Source organism: Chanodichthys erythropterus, chromosome 1 (genome assembly GCF_024489055.1).
Source record: "Chanodichthys erythropterus isolate Z2021 chromosome 1, ASM2448905v1, whole genome shotgun sequence".
In the NCBI taxonomy this organism is placed as follows: Eukaryota; Metazoa; Chordata; class Actinopteri; order Cypriniformes; family Xenocyprididae; genus Chanodichthys; species Chanodichthys erythropterus.
Window position 1 is genome coordinate 35,768,684 of NC_090221.1, and position 21,271 is coordinate 35,789,954.

General features: G+C 34.6%; 1 protein-coding gene across 1 annotated transcript in view; it reads left to right on the forward strand.

The window, feature by feature from the left end:
- The window catches only part of slc16a2 (solute carrier family 16 member 2), a 51,592-nt gene that overhangs the window by 26,530 nt on the left and 3,791 nt on the right, over window positions 1-21,271 (forward strand). Inside the window, exons 3-6 of the mRNA XM_067383491.1 lie at window positions 4,096-4,576; window positions 15,649-15,792; window positions 17,530-17,758; window positions 21,014-21,253. Of these exons, the coding sequence (XP_067239592.1) occupies window positions 4,096-4,576; window positions 15,649-15,792; window positions 17,530-17,758; window positions 21,014-21,234 (1,075 nt within the window). The 3' untranslated portion in view covers window positions 21,235-21,253. The remainder of the gene's footprint in view (window positions 1-4,095; window positions 4,577-15,648; window positions 15,793-17,529; window positions 17,759-21,013; window positions 21,254-21,271) is intronic.

Consider the following 21,271-nt stretch of genomic DNA (forward strand, 5'->3'; position numbering starts at 1 on the left):
ATATAGACAATCAAAGCACAATGACTGTCAAAATACTAACAGCTGATGGCATTACGAAAACTACTTTACTTGTCATGTTTCAGTTCTACCTGCAGAAAATATGAAATCCATTGTTTTTCCTTTTACTGCAGCAATAGTAGAATGCACACATGTAAGCCATTCTACATTTTCAGTTGAGTGTTGAATGTGTGCATTCTTGGCTACAGAAGTGAATGAGTCATTACTTTATATAATGTGCAGTAGAAAATAAAGTAACAGAAATCCCCTGCAGAAGTTCAGTGGCCCCTTGGTTGAAATCTCATTCTGGGGGTGGGTGTGTGGTGTTGATGTTGCCCTCATAGAGGATGGGATGGTGTCCCATTATTTAGTGCCTTACACAGACCACATATTCTGCATATATGAACAGTGGTCCATTGATCAACAACAAATGCAACATACACGGCCTTTGGTTACTGTTCAAGCTTTTTTTCTGCCACAGAATAAAAAGTATAAAAGGTAATTGTGACTTTTTTTTTTTTTCAGTTGTAAGTTTATATCTCACAATTCTGACTTTTTTCCCCTCAGAATTGTGATATATAAACTATAGGAATTGTGAGATAAAAAGACATAGTTACCTTTTTTATTTTCCATTCATTGCAGAAATAAGCTTTCAAAGGTTCCACATGTGTAAGTGAAAAAAAAAAACAGAGATGCACACTCTTCCTCCTCTCTTCTATCTCTTCTTCTCCCTTGTCCTGCTTCTCCTCTCCTCCTTCATCTATTCCTTTCCCTCACCCAGACAATTTTTTTTTTTTTTTTGCTCTTCTGTGTTGTTTTTCATCCTCACTGAACAAATCCGATTCAAATAGTCCTATTTTATTGTAAGTCCATGTAATGGAAAGAACTTCAACACCTGACTGTGCCTCCAACTGAGATTGGAATCTGCTATTTCTCAATATTTCAGTGATCTGCTAATTAAAAATGATTATCAGTTATTTCAGTATTTGTTTTATATATATGTTTTAATACTTTTGAGCTGCTGTTTATAGGTTTTATACTATATTTAATGATTGTAACATTAGGGCTTCATTTCTGACTTGCTGTGTTTAAGCATTTGCAAATGAGATGAGAAAGATCCATGATTTTTGGTATGGGGTAAGCTTATATGAAAAGAAAATTTAAACATTTAAGAAACGTGTTCATTGACTGCATTTTGTGTGAAAACGCCTTGATTTGTGTTAATGGTATGGTCACAAAAGATGGATGTGTTTAGAGTTATAAATGTGACTAGAGATTGGACAAATGTATGTTAGCAATTGAAAAAAACTGTAAATGATTTTTTTTCTTTTGAATAATTTTATTTAATAAAACAATATTTTTCTGTAAAATATTTATTATATGATTTCTTTAGTGTGCATTTTTCCAAAAACAATATTATTCTGTAAAGTATTTATTATTTGATTTTTTTCCTTTTGAATAAAAAAAGCAATTTTTTTTCTGTAGAATGTATATTATGTAATTTTTTATTATGCATTTTTGCTAAAACAATATTTTTTTCTGTTAAATATTTATTATTATATGATTTTTTTTCTTGTTCATTTTTCCAAAAACATTCTTTTTCTATAAACAAAATCTTATAATAATAAATAATTGATGATCAGATTGTCCATTTTGTAATATTTTGTACTTTTATTTGACCTTGCAGACAGAACTGTTTGAAAGCGTGAGGCACCGGTGGGTGAGATGTCAGTGAGTGAGTGTGTTCATGTCTGTGGAGGGAGGCGTTCGATTTCACAAAACAAATCACTTTAGCCTCCTTTACTGTGCTTATTGAAACACACCCGCTGTCCTCAAACAAGAAGAAGAACACATAGGATAGCAGCACATCTACGGCAGAACATTTGTGTAATCTTAGCTTTCTTTCTCTTCTCCTCTTCCCTTCGTTCTCATTGTTTTCTCACAGTGCCCTGTTTCTGAGATCCTTGTGCAGTCGGACAGAGTTCTGGTTTTATTCCAAGCTGAAAAAGCTCTTGCTGTTGTTAGAAACGGTTGGGGGAAAAAACGATCCTGCTGTGTTTAGAGCCTGAAACACTCAACAAACACAAATGCTAACAAGTGTGTGCGCACACACACACACACACACACACACACACACACACACGATCTGACTTTCTTCGTCAGGCTTTGAACACAAGTGTCCCCTGCAGGTTAGAGATCTCTAGTCCATCTCACAAGGACCCACAATCCATCATTTGAGCAAATGTCTGTTTGGTCATTAAAGAAATAATGTCTCCTCTAGGTGTTTGTTGCACATTCTCTGGCTTCAAGTGTCAAAGGGCATGAAATTCTTCAGTTTAATAATGACAAAAACAAGAGAATTCACTAGTTCTGCTTAAAAATTGCTTGTATCTATTTGACACCTTGTAAACATGACATTGTTTCCAGGCAGAGTGTGGTACTAATTTGCAGAAGTTGGGTTCGTACAAAAGAAATACGCTTTAGCGTACAGTAAAAAATATAATTTAACTCTTTCCCGACCATTGACAGAATTTTCCATCATTTATTACCCAACGGAATTTTCTGACAATCCATGTTTTCACTGTTATACAGTAAGGGGGTGCAATTACGTGTCTTGCCACGGGTTCCCATGGGCTGAATTAAAAACACCCCCCAGACGTACAAATTCTGCATTGAGCTATTTTTGGGCTACTTTTGTTACACAGATCTGGCAACCCTGTACAGAATCTCTGGATCAAAACAGAGGTAAAGAAGAAGCAGAAACAAGCAATAGAAGCATATGTATTATAATAACGCAATCATCAAACATTAAAGGGGACCTATAATGCCCCTTTTACAAGATGTAATATAAATCTCTGGTGTCTCCAGAATGTGTCTGTGAAGTTTCAGCTCAAAATCCCCCACAGATCATTTATTATAGCTTGTTAAATTTGACCCTATTTGGGTGTGAGCAAAAACACACCGTTTTTGTGTATGTCCCTTTAAATGCAAATGAGCTGCTGCTCCCGCCACCTTTCCAGAAGAGGGCGGAGCTTTAACAGCTCAACAACAACAAAGCTGGAGAATCTCACGCAGCCAAAATGAGGATTGTCAGTAACGGTGTTCAGAACGGTGTTTTAAAAATTGCAAAACAAATAAAAATGACAGCAAAATTACTAAAACTTAAACAGAAAATATAAAAATAAAAGCTAATTCAAAATATTAACAAAAACTATAACAGTACAGACACAAAAAAACAACCTAAGTTGGGTTAAATATGGACAAACTCAGCGATTGGGTTGTTTTGACCCAGTGGTTGGGTTAAATGTTTGACCAACCTGCTGGGTAGTTTTATTTAACTCAACTGTTATTTAAAAATGACTATGTGACTGGCTTAAAATGAACCCAAAATAGGTTGGAAATAAAAAAATCAGAGACATAAATTCTAGAGGCAACAATAATAATAAATAAATAAACCACCGAGCAGGTTGAGTTAAACATTTGACCCAACCGCTGAGTTAAAACAACCCAAATTGTCCATTTTCAACCCAACTTGGGTTATTTTTAATAGTATGTCAGTGATGCACTTCTCTTTTAAATGGGTATGTAAACATACATAGGGCTGTCAAACGATTATTCACGATTAATCGCATACAAAATAAAAGTTTGAGTTTGCCTAATATATGTGGGTGTACTGTGTGTAATTATTATGTATATATAAATATAAACACGTTCAAGTATATATTTGAGAAATATTTACAAGAATATGTATTCATTTATATTTTTATATAATTTACATTATATATAAATACATTTTTTGTACATAAATAACATATTTCTCTTAAATATATACATAATTTTTTTTGTGTGTATTAATATATACATATTATTTACACACATTAGTCACACATATATTATGTGTGTAAATAATATATTTACACATATATTTGATTTTGTATGCGATTAATCGCGATTAAACGTTTGACAGCCCTACTTGTAGCCTCTTCACATTAATCTGGGATAGAAGAAATAGCGAGAAAAAAAAGAGTAAAAAATTGCTACTTGAACCTTCAACCTTTCATCATGTTTGTTCCTCTGTTGATCTTCCTCTCTCTTCAGCACGCTGGGTCTTCGATACTTCACATACGGAATACTGTTTGGCTGCGGATCCTCGTTTGCGTTTCAGCCGTCTCTGGTGATCCTGGGGCATTATTTTCGACAGAGACTGGGCCTGGCCAACGGCGTGGTGACCGCAGGCAGCAGCCTGTTTTCTATGGGGCTCCCGGTGCTGCTGAAGAAAGTGGTGGGACCGCTGGGCCTTCCCAGAACCTTCCAGATCCTCAGCATCTTCATGCTGGTCCAGTCGCTGCTGGCCCTCACCTTCAAACCGCTCATGCCCAGCGGGATGTGCCCGATGCCAGGCATGGGAATGGACGGAGGTCCCCCGTCCGGCCTGGAGTCGGCGAGCAGGTGGCAGAAGGGCCTGGCCAAAATTAGAAAGTACTTTAACGTACGAGTGTTCAGCGTGCTGACCTATCGGGTGTGGGCGTTCGGTGTCGCCACAGCGGTGCTGGGATACTTCGTTCCGTACGTGCACCTGGTGAGTTTTGTGCTGTGATATTTTATTATTATTATTTTTTATTAATATTTTGAATTACTTTTTTTCTGTTTTCATTGTAGTTGAAGTGCCTTGATTATGCTATTTTAAAGCTCCTAATGTTGTTTGAGTCTCCTACAACAGGTTTACATTCATCCAAGGTCAAAAACACTTTAATTTTCTCATAATATCCATTACAGCATCAGCTCTTTTCTCTCAGTGTCTGAAACGGTTCTTTCGAAGATTCGGTCTTCCTAAACCCCGCCTTTCTGAGAGCTGCTCTGCTCTGATTGGTCAGATGGCTCAGTCTGTTGTGATTGATCAGAAACCAAACACTCATTAGCATATCTGAATCTCAGCTCCTCCTCAGCACTCGATACGAACAGTAACGATGACGTCAGTTTTATCGTATCAATCTCATCAAAGTGGATTTACTTTAGCAGCAGAAAACAGCGTCTTCTCGACATGAACAACACGAACATATATTTTAAACGCCATAGTTTATAGTTTCAGTTTTTATTTTAATTCTATTTGAAGTTTTAATAAATCTTAAATTATATATATTTAATACACACACACACACACACACACACACACACACACACACACACACACACACACACACACACACACACACACACACAGTATTTCAATTACCAAAAATTAAAACTACCAAAAATTTTTATTTTATTCTTGCTTCATTTCAATTAACGAAAAATCATTTTAACAATAATTTTAATGGCAGGACCTCTGCAAAAAAAATATTTTCTTACTTTTTTGACTTATTTGTACTTGAAAAACATCTAGGTATTAAGTCGGTAACACTTTATTTTAGTGCCATAGTTACATGTTACTAAATGTACTTATTATAGTAATAACAGTAACTTACGCATAATTACAAGTAACTAACCCTAAACCAAACCCTAACCCTAAATGTAACTCTATAGTAAGTAAATGTAGTTAATTAATATTACTCAGTACTTATTTGAGTAATTACAATGTAACTACGGCACTGTAAAAATAAAGTGTAACCATTAAGTCTTATTTTCTGAGAAAATTACCAAAATGAAGTGAGTTTATGCTTAAAACAAGAAAAAATATCTGCCAATGGGGTCAAGTTTTATTTTTCTGTCCCCACTGACAGATATTTGTTCTTGTTTTAAGCATAAAGTCGCTTAAGTTTAATACATTTTTCAGAAAACACGACTCTACGTCTTATGTAATCTTGTTTCTAATCTCAAGTATGCATCTGTACTAATGTAGATATTTTACTGAAAAACAAGATGAAAATAATGTGAGGAGTATTTCAGAATGCTAATTTAAATGAACTGCATGTTACTCAAGTTAAATTAATTATAAGTTACCCTCACAAATCCAACATTCACTGCATAGGAAATTGAAATCAAATGACTTCAGTGATTCAGTAACAAAAAATGATGAATATTTAATCTCAATGTGGCTCGACAGGTGGAAAAGCAGTTCTCACTCTCAACAGGGAGTTTTTTGTGCCAGATTTTGAGAATAATTAATATCTCACTTTCCACACATTTGGCACAAAGTGCTGGTGTGAGCTAAGCCGGGTTCCAGGAGACGGAACTCGGCTTAGCTCACGGATCATATACACTCCAGGCCTATATTCCACAGACTTCGATTATGGAGCTTTCCATGTTTCTAAGAATAATACAAGAGCAGTTGGCTGAAGCGACGGATGATGTTATGCTTATTAAATTACTACAGTCCAATAAAGAAGATCTTATCTAGCCATTCATTATCTCTTCAATGTAGTCAGTCTGTCTTTGTGCAAAACTCCCACTCTGACCCAAATTCTTCGTCATAGCATTTAATTAGATTTGAGGTCATGTTTTGAAATCATACTGACCTCAGGATACTCATTCTGCATTATGTCTTGATTTATTTCTCTTGGCATTCCTGTACTTTCTTTCACCCTGATAACAGGACATGGGTAGAACACAAAAGGCAGAATTCCTTACAATGAAAGTGAGCTTAAAGAGTGTGAAGGATTGGGCAATAGAAGATCAGTTAAATACACAGGAGCTAAACCATTTAGGGCTTTATAGGTTCATAGCAATACTTTGTAATCGATACAGAACATAATAGATAACCAGTGTAGAGAATGTGGTTATGTGACCATATTTTCTTGACCTGGTCAGAAATCTAGCAGCTGCATTTTGAAGTAGTTGTAGCTTGTTTATTGAGGAAGCAGGACAACCAGCTAGTAATGCATTACAGTAATAGACATCATGAATGCATGAACTAACTTTTCTGCATGAGAAATGGATAACCTTCCGCAGCTAAGCGATGTTTCTGAGGTGGAAGAAGGCTGCTTTTTTAACATATAAAATATGATTTCAAACAATTTGCTGTCTAATATAAAACCCAGGTCTTTAACTGTAGAGGATGAAGTAACAATACATGCAGTACAAAAGTACACTAGATGCAAATTGTATTCTAAGAGATCCCATGTGCACGTTTTTGGTCCAATAAATCAGAGGTTCTCAACCATGTTCCTGGAGGTCCCCCAACACTGCATATTTTCCATGTCTCCTTAATCAAACACACCTGATCATCAGCTCATTAGTAGAGATTCCAAGACCTGAAATGGATGTGTCAGATAATTCATATCTTTAACACACTCTGTCCACTTGAATAATTTAGATACTTCATATTTCATCTGGATTTATAATCAGCATAACAGTGGAAACTAATTCCATGTTTTCTGATAATAATATTACCAAGATACAGCATGTATATTGAAAATAGCAGAGGGCCTAAAACAGACCCTCCATTACTTGGATAATTCCCCGTTTAAATAAACAAAACAGTTCTGTCAGATAGGTATTATTTAAACCACCTTAATGCCTGTCCCTGAATACCAGTGTAATTTTGTAATCGGTCTAAGAGTATGTAATGATCTATAATGTTGAACGCAGCACAAGATCAAGTAGTGTTCGGATCAGAAGCTAAGTCATTTGTAACTTTAACAAGCGCAGGTTCTATGCTATGAAATTAATTGAAATTGTTAGCTGAAACAAAATAAAATATAAATATTAGATGAAAAACTTAAAGTTAAAAAACTTAACAAACACTGTAAAAAATTTGGAGTAGGATTTACTTGAAAAAAGCTTGGAAATTTTTTTCACTCAGAAAAGGCTAGTAAATTTACAAAAAATTGCCAAGTAAAAGCCTAAACATAATTATTAGTAGCTTTAATTAGACAATTTTAAGTTAAGTTTACTTGGGAATTCCCAGTAAATTTTATTGTCTCTTTGTTTGTAAATTTTACTTTAGTAATGCTTATAAATAGATTAGGATTTATTGCATTTCTTTTACTTAAGAGTCCTAGTTATCTTTCTTAGTTATCCTGAGTAACCTTTACTTCAAATGTTATTTAAACATTACTTAATATAATTTGTGATGTATTACTACTGATGTTTTCAGTAAAAACAACACTAACAGACATTTTCCTTGAGTACTTTTATTTGAATTAAACTCTTCAAAAAACAGATTAAACAAAGGCAATGATAAAAACAAATGGACAAAAATTAATGGACACATTCATTAAGATTAACTGCTGTTGGCCAAAAACATGGCCAAAGTGGTTCAGCATCTTTATCCTATCACAGATGTTTCAATGTGTTTAACAGAACACAACAATTTAACGTGAGATGCTTAACTGTGATCTTACATACAACACTTACTTATACATTACACTGCATTACAATGTTTCTGTGAAACAGTACAGTATAGTACAAACTTAATTTAAAATAACAAACCTTTTTAGAGACTTGCTGAACAAATGAGCAAATACAAAAAGTGTAAGTGTCAAACAAAATGGCCAACTAGCAGACTTTTTGCAGATACTTTTGATGAAATCCAAGAGTTTCTGAACCACACATTGGCAGCAACGTCATTGCACCTTTTCGACATCCAGAAAGGTAACTGAAAACATAGTTAAAATAGTCAATGTGACTGCAGTGGTTCAACCTCTGTTATGAAGCTACAAGATTACTTTTTGTGTGCAAAAACAAAACAAAAATAACCACTTTATTCAACCATTTAAACCGTTGTCATACATAGTGAACTCAGTGCAGGCTTCCTTGTTTACGTCTGAACAGCAAGTCAGTATTGGCCGAAGCTGAACACGTGAGCAGCATGACGCAGGAAACGGCCACTAATGAACAGGCACTTGGACGTAAACAAGTCGTTATTTTTGTTTTGTTTTTGTGCACAAAAAGTATTCTCATCACTTCATAACATTAAGGTTGAACCACAGTAGTCAAGTTGACCATTTTAAAAATATTTAACTACCTTTCTGGACATCAAACGATACAATGACATTTCTGCCAATGTGTGGATCAGATATCCTCAGATTTCATCAAAAATATCTTAATTTGTGTTCTGAAGATAAACTAAGGTCTTGCGGGTGTGGAACGACATGAGGGTGAGTAATTAATGAGAGAAATTTCATTTTGGGGTGAACTAACCCTTTAAAGCATCCAGCCCAAGAAAGATTTTTGAAAGACTTCAAATGTGTTTCTCAGCTTTGGGGGATAGTTTAAAGGGTTAGTTCACCCAAATATGAAATTTCTCTCATTAAGTACTCACCCTCATGTCATTCCAAACCCATACGACCTTCGTTCATCTTCCGAGGGTTTCTGAAGCACACATAGGCAACAATGTCATTGCACCTTTTGAGGTCTGGAAAAATAGTAAAAACATCGTTAAAATAGTCAACATGATTACAGTGGTTCAACCTTCATGTTATGAAGCGACAAGAATACTTTTTGTACACAAAAACAAAACAAAAATAAAGACTTAAATCAACAATTTGAACCATTGTCATAGGTAGTGACAATGCAGGCTTCCATGTTTACGTCCATATGTCGACTCAGTACTGGCCGAAGCTGAACACGTGAGCAGCACAACATGGTTGTGTCAACATGATGCTGACGCAGGAGGCGGCTAATAAAATGAGCTGGCGTTCAGATGTAAACATGGAATCCTGCACTGAGTTCACTATGTATGAAATGGTTCAAATTGTTGAATGAATTTGTTTTGTTTTTGTGCACAAAAAGTATACCTCTCTCTTCAAAATATTACGGTTGTACCACTGTAGTCACAATGACTATTTTAACTATGTATTTACTATTTATCCAGACCTTAAAAAGTCCAATGACATTGCTGCCAATGTGTGGTTCATAAAGCTCTCAGATTTAATCAGAGTTAAACAGCACCTTCCCTCAATGACGATAACGACGTCAGCTGTGTTGGCATCTTCCTCTCCTACAGTGCTGTCCATGAGCTTGAACGGTGAGTGAGTGCAATCTGTGGAACATATGTTAGAAATGATAATATCAGAAATAGATTTCTTTTAATAAAATTTGAATAAATATACTTGATTTGAAATTTAATTTATTTGGAACAACTGCATTCAAGTAATTAGCCTATCAACAATAAATTTTCAATCATCTGGTAGAGTTAAAGTGATAGTTCACCCAAAAATGAAAATCTTTCATCATTTACTCACCCTCAAGATGTTCCAAACCTGTATGATTTTTTTTTTCTTCTCCTGAACACAGAAGATATTTTGAAATTTTTTGATAACCAAACAGTTGATGGACCCCATTGACTTCTGTAGTATTTTTTCCCCCTCATACTGTGGAAGTCAATGGGGTCCATTAACTGTTTGGTTAACGTTACCCATATTCTTCAAAATATCTTCTTTTGTGTTCAGCAGAAGAAAGAAATGTATGCAGGTTTGGTACAACTTGATGGTGAAGAATTTTTTATTTTTGAGTGAACTATCTCTTTAAGGCTGCCTGAACACATACACTAGAAAATGTATCACTATTGTATAGCTTCAATAGGGAGTATAATCTCTTCTTTACTTGATTAATATGCATCAAATGCTTATCTATTTTATAAATAAGACAAAGCAGTGTAGTTGATGTGGATTAATGGGGTATTAGTGGTTTTCTCCGTCGCGTTTAAAGTTAATGGCCACCCATCTCAGGGCTCGGGTATAATCCCGGGTTCGTAAATTTGACTTTCGATGCTGTACATGTCCAATTTCTAATTAGAAAACTTGTATTTATAATTCAGATAGCACATGAGGGCACAATTATTTATTCACACAGATGAATAAACAGACGCCCTTCTATTGGCATTTGTCGCGACGCATCGCGCCGCTCTCGTCCGGCAAAGTGTATTTTAAACTTCACTGTAACTTACATTAAACTTCTCCGTAGATTACATGTAAAATACAAGACAATTGTTTTCGACACAGATGCCGTTTGCTAATAACGGATGTTTGTGCTAATCGGTTCTTTAGCAAACTCAGCTCTGTCGACTATAACAGTTAATGCGTTTACTCTTTAACCACCAGAACTGCAGACAGCCTAATTGCTCTATACTTCACTGGAAACATAACTAAATAAACAAATATTTTATAACTTACCGTGTAAAAATCAAATCGTCCTTCCAGGAAATTTTCCGTTGCTTTCCTCTTCCTCTGCGCGCCACTTCGGGGACCAAGAGCGCATGCGCAGAGATTGCCTGGCTTCGTGGAGTAAGTTTTACTTGTGTTTGTCATTTTTTTTTGCATTAGTTCATTATATGACAAGATACTAAGTAAATATTACTTGGGGAGTTCCATTTAAATTTACTTATGTATTTAAGCACAATAAAATAAAACGAAACCTCAAGTAGTTTATTGAATTAAACATGACATTCTGAAGTAAAAAGACAAAATAGGATTTGTTTGTAAAATATACTTAAATTATGCTATCTTTATTTACAAGTTCAAAAAATCATTTTTTACAGTGAAATAAATAACTAACTTTTAACTAATTTTTTTTGTAAAATTACTAAAACTAAAACTGAAATAAAAATAAATTAAAGTTAAATAGAAAAAAATAAATTACAATACTTGCAAAAACAAAATGACTAAAATGTAAAGTAAAATAAATGTAAAATATTAATAAATACTATAATAGTATATAAATAATACTAAAATAATGCTGCTAGAAAGGTGTGAACATTCCGCATCACTTATTCATTTGTACGGATGAGGATTAGGGCCAAGCAATAATAAAAAAATAAAACCATCTCGAGATTAAACAAGATAAAATGTTGAGAATCAACTCATTAAATTACGAGAAAAAACTTGTTAGATTATGAGAACAATTTCGTTAAATTATAAGAAAAAATGCCGTTAAATTTCGAGAAAAAAGTCGAGATAAAATGTTGAGAAGAAACTCATTAAATTATGAGAAAAATTTTGTTAAATTATGAGAACAAATTCGTTAAATTACGAATTTGTTCTCATAATTTAACAACTTTTTTCTATTAAATTAATTACTTTATTCTCGTGAGTTTATTCTCAACATTTTATCTTGACTTTTTTCTCGAAATTTAACGACATTTTTCTAGTAATTTAACAAATTTGTTCACATAATCTAACAAGTTTTTTTCTCGTAATTTAACAAATTTATTCTCAACAATTTATCTCGACTTTTTTCTTGAAATTTAACAATTTTTTTCTCGTGATTTAACAAGTTTATTTTCAACATTTTATCTCAACTTTTTTCTTGAAATGTAACAATTTTTTTCTCGTAATTTAACGAGTTTATTTTCAACATTTTATTTTGACTTTTTTCCCAAAATTTTACAACTTTAATCTCGAGATGGTTTTATTTTTTTTATTATTGCTTGGCCCTAATCCTCTTCCGTACATTTGTGTTTGTGCCACATTGTTTTAAAATGACTAAAGGATGACTAAATGATGACAATTTTTGTTTTTGACTGGACCAAACTTCAGCTTTAGCACATAATTTATATATAAAACTTGCAGTAGCTCTACTTCTTTTCTAGTTAGCATATTTACAATGCCAAATCCTTATTAGTGCAGTCAATAAATCATGAGTGAAAAAAAATTCAGGCAGTTATTGTTCATTGGCGTGCTAACGCAGCTTAGTTCATATGAAAAAAGTCCATTTTAATTTCTGAACTGAATGTGAAAAGAGACATTTGCTATGTTGCAGAGGCTGTTGTTTACAAGATGACGACCATTTTATAAAGACCAAACGAACAAAACGCCTCCGATTTACAGCGAGTCAAGCCGATGCATTTAACATTCAGAAAACAGAGGAGGCTATAGGAGCGGCGCGCTCGGCCCATGCATAAATAATGTTTTAGGGTTCTGCGAGCTGAAATATTTACTGCACTCTGCATGACAGAAAGCCTATGTGATGAGTCCACACATGTTGATGATGAATTATTAACTCGGCATGTGTCATCTCAGGTCAGACTCTGGGGATTTCTGTCCTTGTTTCACCTTTCCTTCTTCCATTCTCTGTTGTCATAGTGATGGACATACTTTTACTTAGATACCCGACTTCCATGGCCATAATGCTGCTCGCTATCTCTTGTTTTTGAAGGAGAGACGGTCTTTTCAAAGCAAAATTAAGCTAGAATTAGTTTCCAGCTGCTGGACTGAGTGCATGAATAGAGTTGGGTCACAGTTAGTGGTAAACAGGGCATAAAATGTGATTATATAAGAGGATGTCTCAGTGTTTGCTGAAAGAAAATCATGACACAAATGGATGCATCATACGTGCTTCTCTTTCACTGTAAAACACTAATTCAAGACCTTTAATTGTTCAGAGTGTGGTTAATGGAGATTAACAGTGTTGAGCAGCAGCAAATGTACAGTCAGTAGGCATTTATAATCTTACAAAATACTTTTATTTCAAATAAATGCAGAACTTTCTATTCATCAAAGAATCCTGAAATAATTTATTGATAATCAGAAATGCATATCAGAATGATTTCTGAAGGATCATGTGACACTGAAGACTGGAGTAATGATGCTGAAAATTCAGCTTTGCATCACATGAATAAATGACAGATATGACAGAAAACAGATATTTTAAATTGTAAAAATATTTCACAATTTTAATGTTATTACTGTATTTTTTATCAATTAAATTGAGCCGTATTGAGCAGAGGAGACTTCTCACGGTAGTGAAATATAATGCAGGCTTTAGATAGATGTTATATAAGGAAACTGGAAGTGTGTGTGTGTTTATGTGAGCATTTGTTGCAATTGTGTTGTGTTGATATATGTCAAAACGTCGGTATGTGTTTGAAGCAAGTGTTTATTTGCTTAGGTGCGAGTTAGCCAACATGTGTGTGTTTCGGATGTGTTTCTGAGCTCTTGTGTGTGTGTGTGTGTGTGTGTGTGTATGAAGTTGATGAGAGAGACCTTTCCCCCCTCGCCTCAGTCTCACTCTTCCACCTAAAGCCGTGTTTTTTCAGGCTTCGGACCAGAAGTAAACACTTTGTCCCGGCTTTTGTTGTACGTGTGTGTGTATGCGTTTGACTCTTGGCGCTCGGTGGTGAAATAGGAAAGCCCTTCCTTCACATTAAACCTAAATGTGAAATCTCATGGCTTTTGATGTGCCCCCAAGGTTTTCTCATTCAAGCCGTTTTCAAAAGACGTCCAATCCTCAGGCCTGTGATCTCTAGGGTCAGGAAATGCTTCTAAAGGATTTTTTATTTTTAACCCCATGACCTCCCCCTTCCCTTCTTAGAAACAAGGGCGTCTATGAGCGGAAATATTCAACTTATAGCTGCCTTGTGTTCCCACCACAGAGCGGCATTAATGCAATCATTCATAAGGCTGAAGAAAAAGAGCTTTGATGAAGACAAGAGGCTGACGATGGCCGTACAAAGCCAACAGTCAGTCCAGCAATGGTCACACTAGCACTTCTGTGTCAACTAGAGTCTAATGTTTATGTGTTTGTACAAGATACTACTATGTCTAGCTAGAAAATGAATTTGTCAAGATTACCTTTGCAGAGTGTCTATTTACACAAATCCCTTGTTGGCAAACATTAACTCCGCCCACCAATGTTTGGTTGTGCCACTCAAGTTTAAAAAAAATGTTAAAATGTAATTCATTCCTCTGATCAAAGCTCAATTTTCAGCATCATTACTCCTAAAATCATTGCTGATTTGCTGCTCCAGAAACATTTCTGATTGTTATCAGTGTTGAAAACAGCTGCTTAATTTTTTTTTTTTCAAATTAGATAAAGACAGACAGACAGAGATAGATGGATATATAATTTTGCATGTGTTATGTTCAGAGGTGTAAAAAAGTACCATACCATACTTTAAAAGTACTGATAGCTTACATCGAAAATGACTCCACTACAAGTTACAAGTCACCAATTCCAATACGACTTGAGTAAAAGTCTGAAAGTGTCTGATTTTAACAGTACTTAAGTATGTTACTCATGCTGAATGTCGGCTCAGAGATGCACCAGTCCTGAGAGACATGCCGGTGAAAATAAGAAACAGTTGATTTGTAAGATGAGAAATCAAGTTTATTTTCTAAAATCAAAATAAATCTGAACACCTCAATGTTGAAATAAATCAAGGTCGACACAACCTTTTAAACGTCTACAAACTCTGTAGACTCAGTTGAGCTCAAGTGCACAGAAAGATCACAAGTAAACCAAAATCCTTCAAAAAGGTCTTGTCAATATAGTAGATATATAAAACAAAGTTAAGTAAAATTAAATAGTCAAAGTCTGTATGTGCTGGTTTGATCCTCATCAGCAGCTGCAGTCAATTCCTCATCTAATAAATCAATCTCCTCTGATCAGAAACGACCTGCTAATGCGCTCACATTCACGTAAAGTATCCTTGATGACAAGTTTTGGGTGAGTAAAGGCAAAACGCACAAGATATAATACCTTCAATGATGGCGATATCGCTTCATTATATCAGAAACAAACTGCTGCAGAAAAAGTTTGGTGTCATGAAAAATGTAACTTGTAATTGCATTACTCATCACAAATGTAGTGGAGTAAAAAGTACATTTACTTGCTCAAAAATGTAGTCAAGTAGAGAGTAAAAGTTGCCAATATCTTTGATACTCAGTTCAACTACAAAGTAGCCAAAAAGATACAGTAACTAATTACATTTACTCAAATACTTTACACTTCTGGTTATGTTAGTCATCTGATGTTTTTCCTGTTTCGTGACAGATGAACTTTGTGAAGGAGCAGTTTAAAGACACTCAGAGAGAATGGGTGCTGCTCGTGTGTATCGGAGCGTCGTCTGGGGTCGGTCGACTGCTGTTCGGGAAGATCGGAGACCTCATTCCTGGAGTAAAGAAAATCTACATGCAGGTACAAAAGCCAAACAGTAACTGTTTATGTTTGTGATTAATATTTCCATGACCGGAGGAATTCTGGCATTCTAATGATTAATCATTTGACCTTATTGGGGTGATTTTGTAGGGGAGTTAATCTGCATAGAAAATAATAAACGAATTAAAAATAAATACAATAGAACATAGATACAAATGAAATAAACAGTGCTTTATGTTTTTCAGTTAAAGGGTTAATTCACCCAAAAATGAAACTAATGTCATTAATTACTCACCCTCATGTTGTTCCAGACCCATAAGACTTTCATTCATCTTCAGAACACAAATGTAGATATTTTTGTTGAAATCCGATGGCTCAGTGAGGCCTGTATAGCCAGCAATGACATTTCCTCTCTCAAGATCCGTTAATGTACTAAAAACATATTTAAATCAGTTCATGTGAGTACAGTGGTTCAATATTAATATTATAAAGCGACGATAATACTTTTTGTGTGCCAAAAAAACAAAATAACAACTTTTTAACAATATAGTGATGGGCCAATTTCAAAACACTGCTTCAGAGCTTTACAAATCAAATTAGTGCCTCGGATCTCTGCTTGGCTTAACTGCTCAAAGACTTCACTGAGACATCGGATTTCATCAAAAATTTCTTAATTTGTGTTCCGAAGATGAATGAAGGTCTTACAGGAGTAGAACGACATGAGGGTGAGAAATAAATGACATTATTTTCATTTTTGGGTGAACTAACCCTTTAAGTATTCAGGTATATAAATCGAATAATCAAATGTAAAATAACACTGTCTTCACTGTATAAATTTATATATATATATATATATATATATATATATATATATATATATATATATATATATATATATAATTAAAATTAAAATATATATAATTAATCTTTGTTTAAGCTAGAAAAGTGACTTTCTCTTTGTATTTTGTTGTTTTATTACGATTAATGACACAGACAGCAGCAGGTTTGTTAGGCTGCTGTCACTTTAAGACCGAATGCATGGATCAAATATGATATGCATCTGTTTTTTTTTCTCAATTGTTTACATTCACATAGGCCATAAGTGACTGTGTTTATGAGGATACTCACAGAGATGGGCATTTTGACATAATTTTGTGCGTATGTGTCCGTTCAAACAGACGCGGAAGAGAGCGGGATTTGGCTCTGTGTGTGTGTGCACAGAAAACAGTGTGTGAGTTCAGAATTGAGTTCTCTTTCTGCGCTCGAATGGTTTAAAAACGCTTGAATGTTTAAATGGACAGGTCCTACAACACGTGCAAATGATAAACTTTCACTCTATAATGGTTAAATTTATAATTAATCCAAGTATTACATGGGTTTTGAACCACGGTGCCTGGTCCGTACAGATCAAACACGATCCCTATACTTGACATCGCACAACCTGCGGTGTGACAATGGGCACATTGCAATATCGATGCTGAAACGATATATCAATTGGACTGTCAATTCTCTCAGATTTCATCAAAAATATCGTCATTTGTATTTCCGAAGATGAATAAAAGTCTTACAGGTGTGGAACGACATGAGGGTGAGTAAAAAATGACAGAATTTCATTTTTGGGAGAACTAATCCTTTAAATTCTGACACCATTTAGTTTTGTTGGAAGTAATTTAGCAGGCATCAGCCAATAGAATGCCTTCTGAGATATCAAACTTCAGATGGAGCGCAGCATTAGTCCACGTCCATAGATGATTCTGTGTGTTTATGTGTGTGTAGGTGGCTTCGTTCATATTACTGGGTCTGATGTCTATGATGATACCTCTGTGCGCCACGTTCGAAGGTCTGGTGGTGGTTTTTGTATTGATGGGTCTTTGTGACGGCTGTTTCATCACTATCATGGCCCCTATCGCCTTCGAGTTGGTCGGGCCAATGCAGGCGTCTCAAGCCATCGGCTACCTCCTCGGCCTCATGGCCATACCAATGACAGCGGGACCACCAATCGCAGGTGAGGATCCATATTTGATAACCAAATGACTTGATCATTTAGAGGTCGCTTGAATGCTTTGCATATATATAATGTAATAGTAATAGGGTACAACCGGGCAAAAGGCGCCTTTGATTTTATTTCCCTCTAAACCACTAGATGGCACAAAAACTTGCCGCAGCACTTTCCTAAATACCTGCTTTTCAGAACGCACATGCAAATTTGTCTGACCTTTGATGTGATCGTGGGCAGGATTAATTCTGAGCTAGTTTGATGTAATATTTGATGTTTTTAAAATGTTGTTGATTTAAGAATCCATTAAATTAATGTTTGTATTTTCAGACAAAGGTCTTCTTAATGATTTTCAGTTTTGTTCAAGGTAATTCAAGCAATAGTTTCAATAACGGAAGAATATCTAAAAGTATGTTTTTTGGGCTAAAAAGCGCACCTGACGTTGGGACAAAAGGCACAATAGTTAACATGATAATAAATAGCTGACTGACTTTTCTGTTTGTTGACATGACATGGTTAGATTCAGATGGCAAATATCATATATCAAACTGGGTATCCATCTTAGAGATAATACCCATATTTATAATGAAACAATCATATTTAAAAATATTATATTAATCATATAATAAAATTATAACTATTACAACTATAAATCTATTATAAATATTATGGGATCTCCTTCAATGCTTTAAGAATCTTTACGTTTTAAAGTAATTTTGTTTCTGTATTTTTTTAAATATATTTTTATATTAAGATAGGCCTATTTTAATGACAGTATATTTACTGAACACAAATTAATTATTTTATTTATCAAAATAAACAGAAAATAGTACAACCTTTGTTAAAGTGATTCTGATTCTTTTGAACAAGTATTAACCGAGTCATTATTAAAAACATATTATCTTAGCTAAAGTATTTGTATGAATACTGTGTGCCTTTTACCCCCTCACCACCTCATACATTTATAAGATTTTCTAAACAAAATTAAACACTTTTATGATTTATTTTCACACAAAATCTGCTGCTCCATCAATGTTCAATATAAACATATATATATTTCCGGCAATCATACACTTTGAGAGTAGTGAAAAGCATATTTTCTCTTAAGGTGTGCCTTTAGCCCCGTTGTACCCTATATAATAGTAATGTTTTCAAACTTTTGACCGGTGTGTATATACCAGTCAAAAGTTTGTAAACATTACTATTTTTAAGGTTTTTGAAAGAAGTCTTTTTTGCTCATTAAGGCTGCATTTATTTGATGAAAAATACAGAAAAAAACAGTAATATTATTACAATTTAAAATAATGGTTTTCTAATTGAATATACTTTAAAATATAATTTATTTCTGTGATGCAAATTTGAATTACTCCAGTCTTCAGTGTCACATGATCCTTCAGAAATAATTCCAATATGATGATTTATTCAGTGTTGGAAACACTTTTGCTGCTTAATATTTTTAGAAATCTTTTGTAACAATATAGAGTTTTGGGTCAGTAATTTTCTTGTCTTTCTTTCTTTTTTTTTTTTTTTGAAAGAAATCAATACTTTTATTCAGCAAGGATGTGTTAAATTGATAAAAAGTGATAGTAAAGACTTATATTGTTAGAAAAGATTTCTATTTTGAGTAAATGCTGTTCTATTTAACTTTTTATCAGCAAATCCTGGAAAAAGTATTTCAGGTTATAAAAAACATATTAAGCAAAAAATGTTTCCAACATTGATAATAAATCAGCATACTAGAATGATTTCTGAAGGATCATGTGACACTGAAGACTGGAGTAATGATGCTGAAAATTCAGCTTTGATCACAGGAATAAATTATATTTTAAAGTATATTAAAATAGAAAACCATGATTTTAAATTGTAAAAATATTTCACAATATTACTGTTTTTTCTGTATGTTTTATTAAATAAATGCAGGCTTGATGAGCATAAGCACAAAAACATTAAAAATAGTGATGTTTCCAAACTTTTGACCGGTACTGTATGTGTTTGTATATATATATATATATATAGTTTTTTTTTCTTTTTCTCAATGGTCTGGTGTATTTGCGCTGCTAGTGAATTCCTCTCTTCCACGGAGCGTAACCTCCATCTATAGACACAATGAAATCTTTACATAAAACTTGTATATAAATGTTGAAATAGTGATTTAATCAGCCATGCTGATCTTGGCTGCGTTGCCCAGATAAGACTCACACACATACAACAGACTAAGTGTTTTTCCAGTTTACGGCTCTGGTGGACAGGAATGAGATTTATTTTGAATGGGTAAATTCCAAGGTCTCCCTGTGCGCACATTTAGTTTGGACTGTTGACATAAATGCTCTATGGTCTCCATATGTTTCCAGTTCCGCAGCCCCAATCGCCAAATCCAAGCTTTCATTTTGAAGAATTAGACCCACAAGAACACTCGTACTCCAATAAATGGACCTTATACTTGCAGGTCTGAAGGTTCATTTGTAAAATACTGACGTTACCTGTTTGAACTCTGGGTCGGTTTCAGGAACGCAGAGTCTTCATCCCAGAACTTGAAGCATTATTTATAGGATCTCTTTTCAAAGCGTTGGCTTCTCGGCAGGGGCATTACAACTAGGTTTGGATTGGCTGTCATATGCTGTTATTTCACATACTTGTAACCATGATCTGACTTCTAAATGTTTATTTAAGTTTCAAGTAATCTTATATCTTTTGTGTTGGAGACTGGGGAGCATCTTACCAAAGTCTAAACAGCTTGTGCCGTTGTTTTGCTTGAGATTCGCTCCAGACTGCAAGCCTCATTGAAATTCCTCCTGGAGAAGGATGTTGAAACGAGAGCATTTGAAGATGAATGTGGCGGTCATAGCAGGGAGCCTCAATTGAATTTATCGGATTAGTTGCATTCAAAGCAGTCTTTTTAGTCGACATGAAATCAAAACTGACCCCATTTATTTTCATCCATGTCTTATCTAATGTTATTCTTTTGATTTTTCATATATATGTATATATACACATACATACACACAGAGGTGGAGCAAATATATATGTATTTGACTGACCTCTTGAATTACTTAACAAAAGCTTGCAACAATACTAGTAAGTAGCCTAACAACATTTCCTTCTCAAACATATTGTCATTAGGTTATTTGAGATGCTCTTCAGTCTGAACTAGACCTTCAACGTCTGCATTTTTCCTCAGTGATCATTCTGTTCTGTCTAAAATGTATTGTTGATGCAGTTTCATCTCTCATATGTTCTTTTTCTACATCCCATCTTCTTTCTCAGGCCTTCTTCGTGACTATTTTGGAAGCTACCACATAGCGTTTTATCTGGCTGGTGTTCCTCCAATAGTGGGGGGTATCGTGATGTTTTTTGTGCCTCTGGTGCACCAGCGCATGCAACGACGACGGAAAAAGGCCAACGACCCCAGCATGGACAAGATGCTGAAGAACTGCTCTAACGGAGACATGCTGCCAGGATACACCGACATGGAGACACACATATGAAGCCCACAGACACACAAAGGTATAGCTACAATTTGAA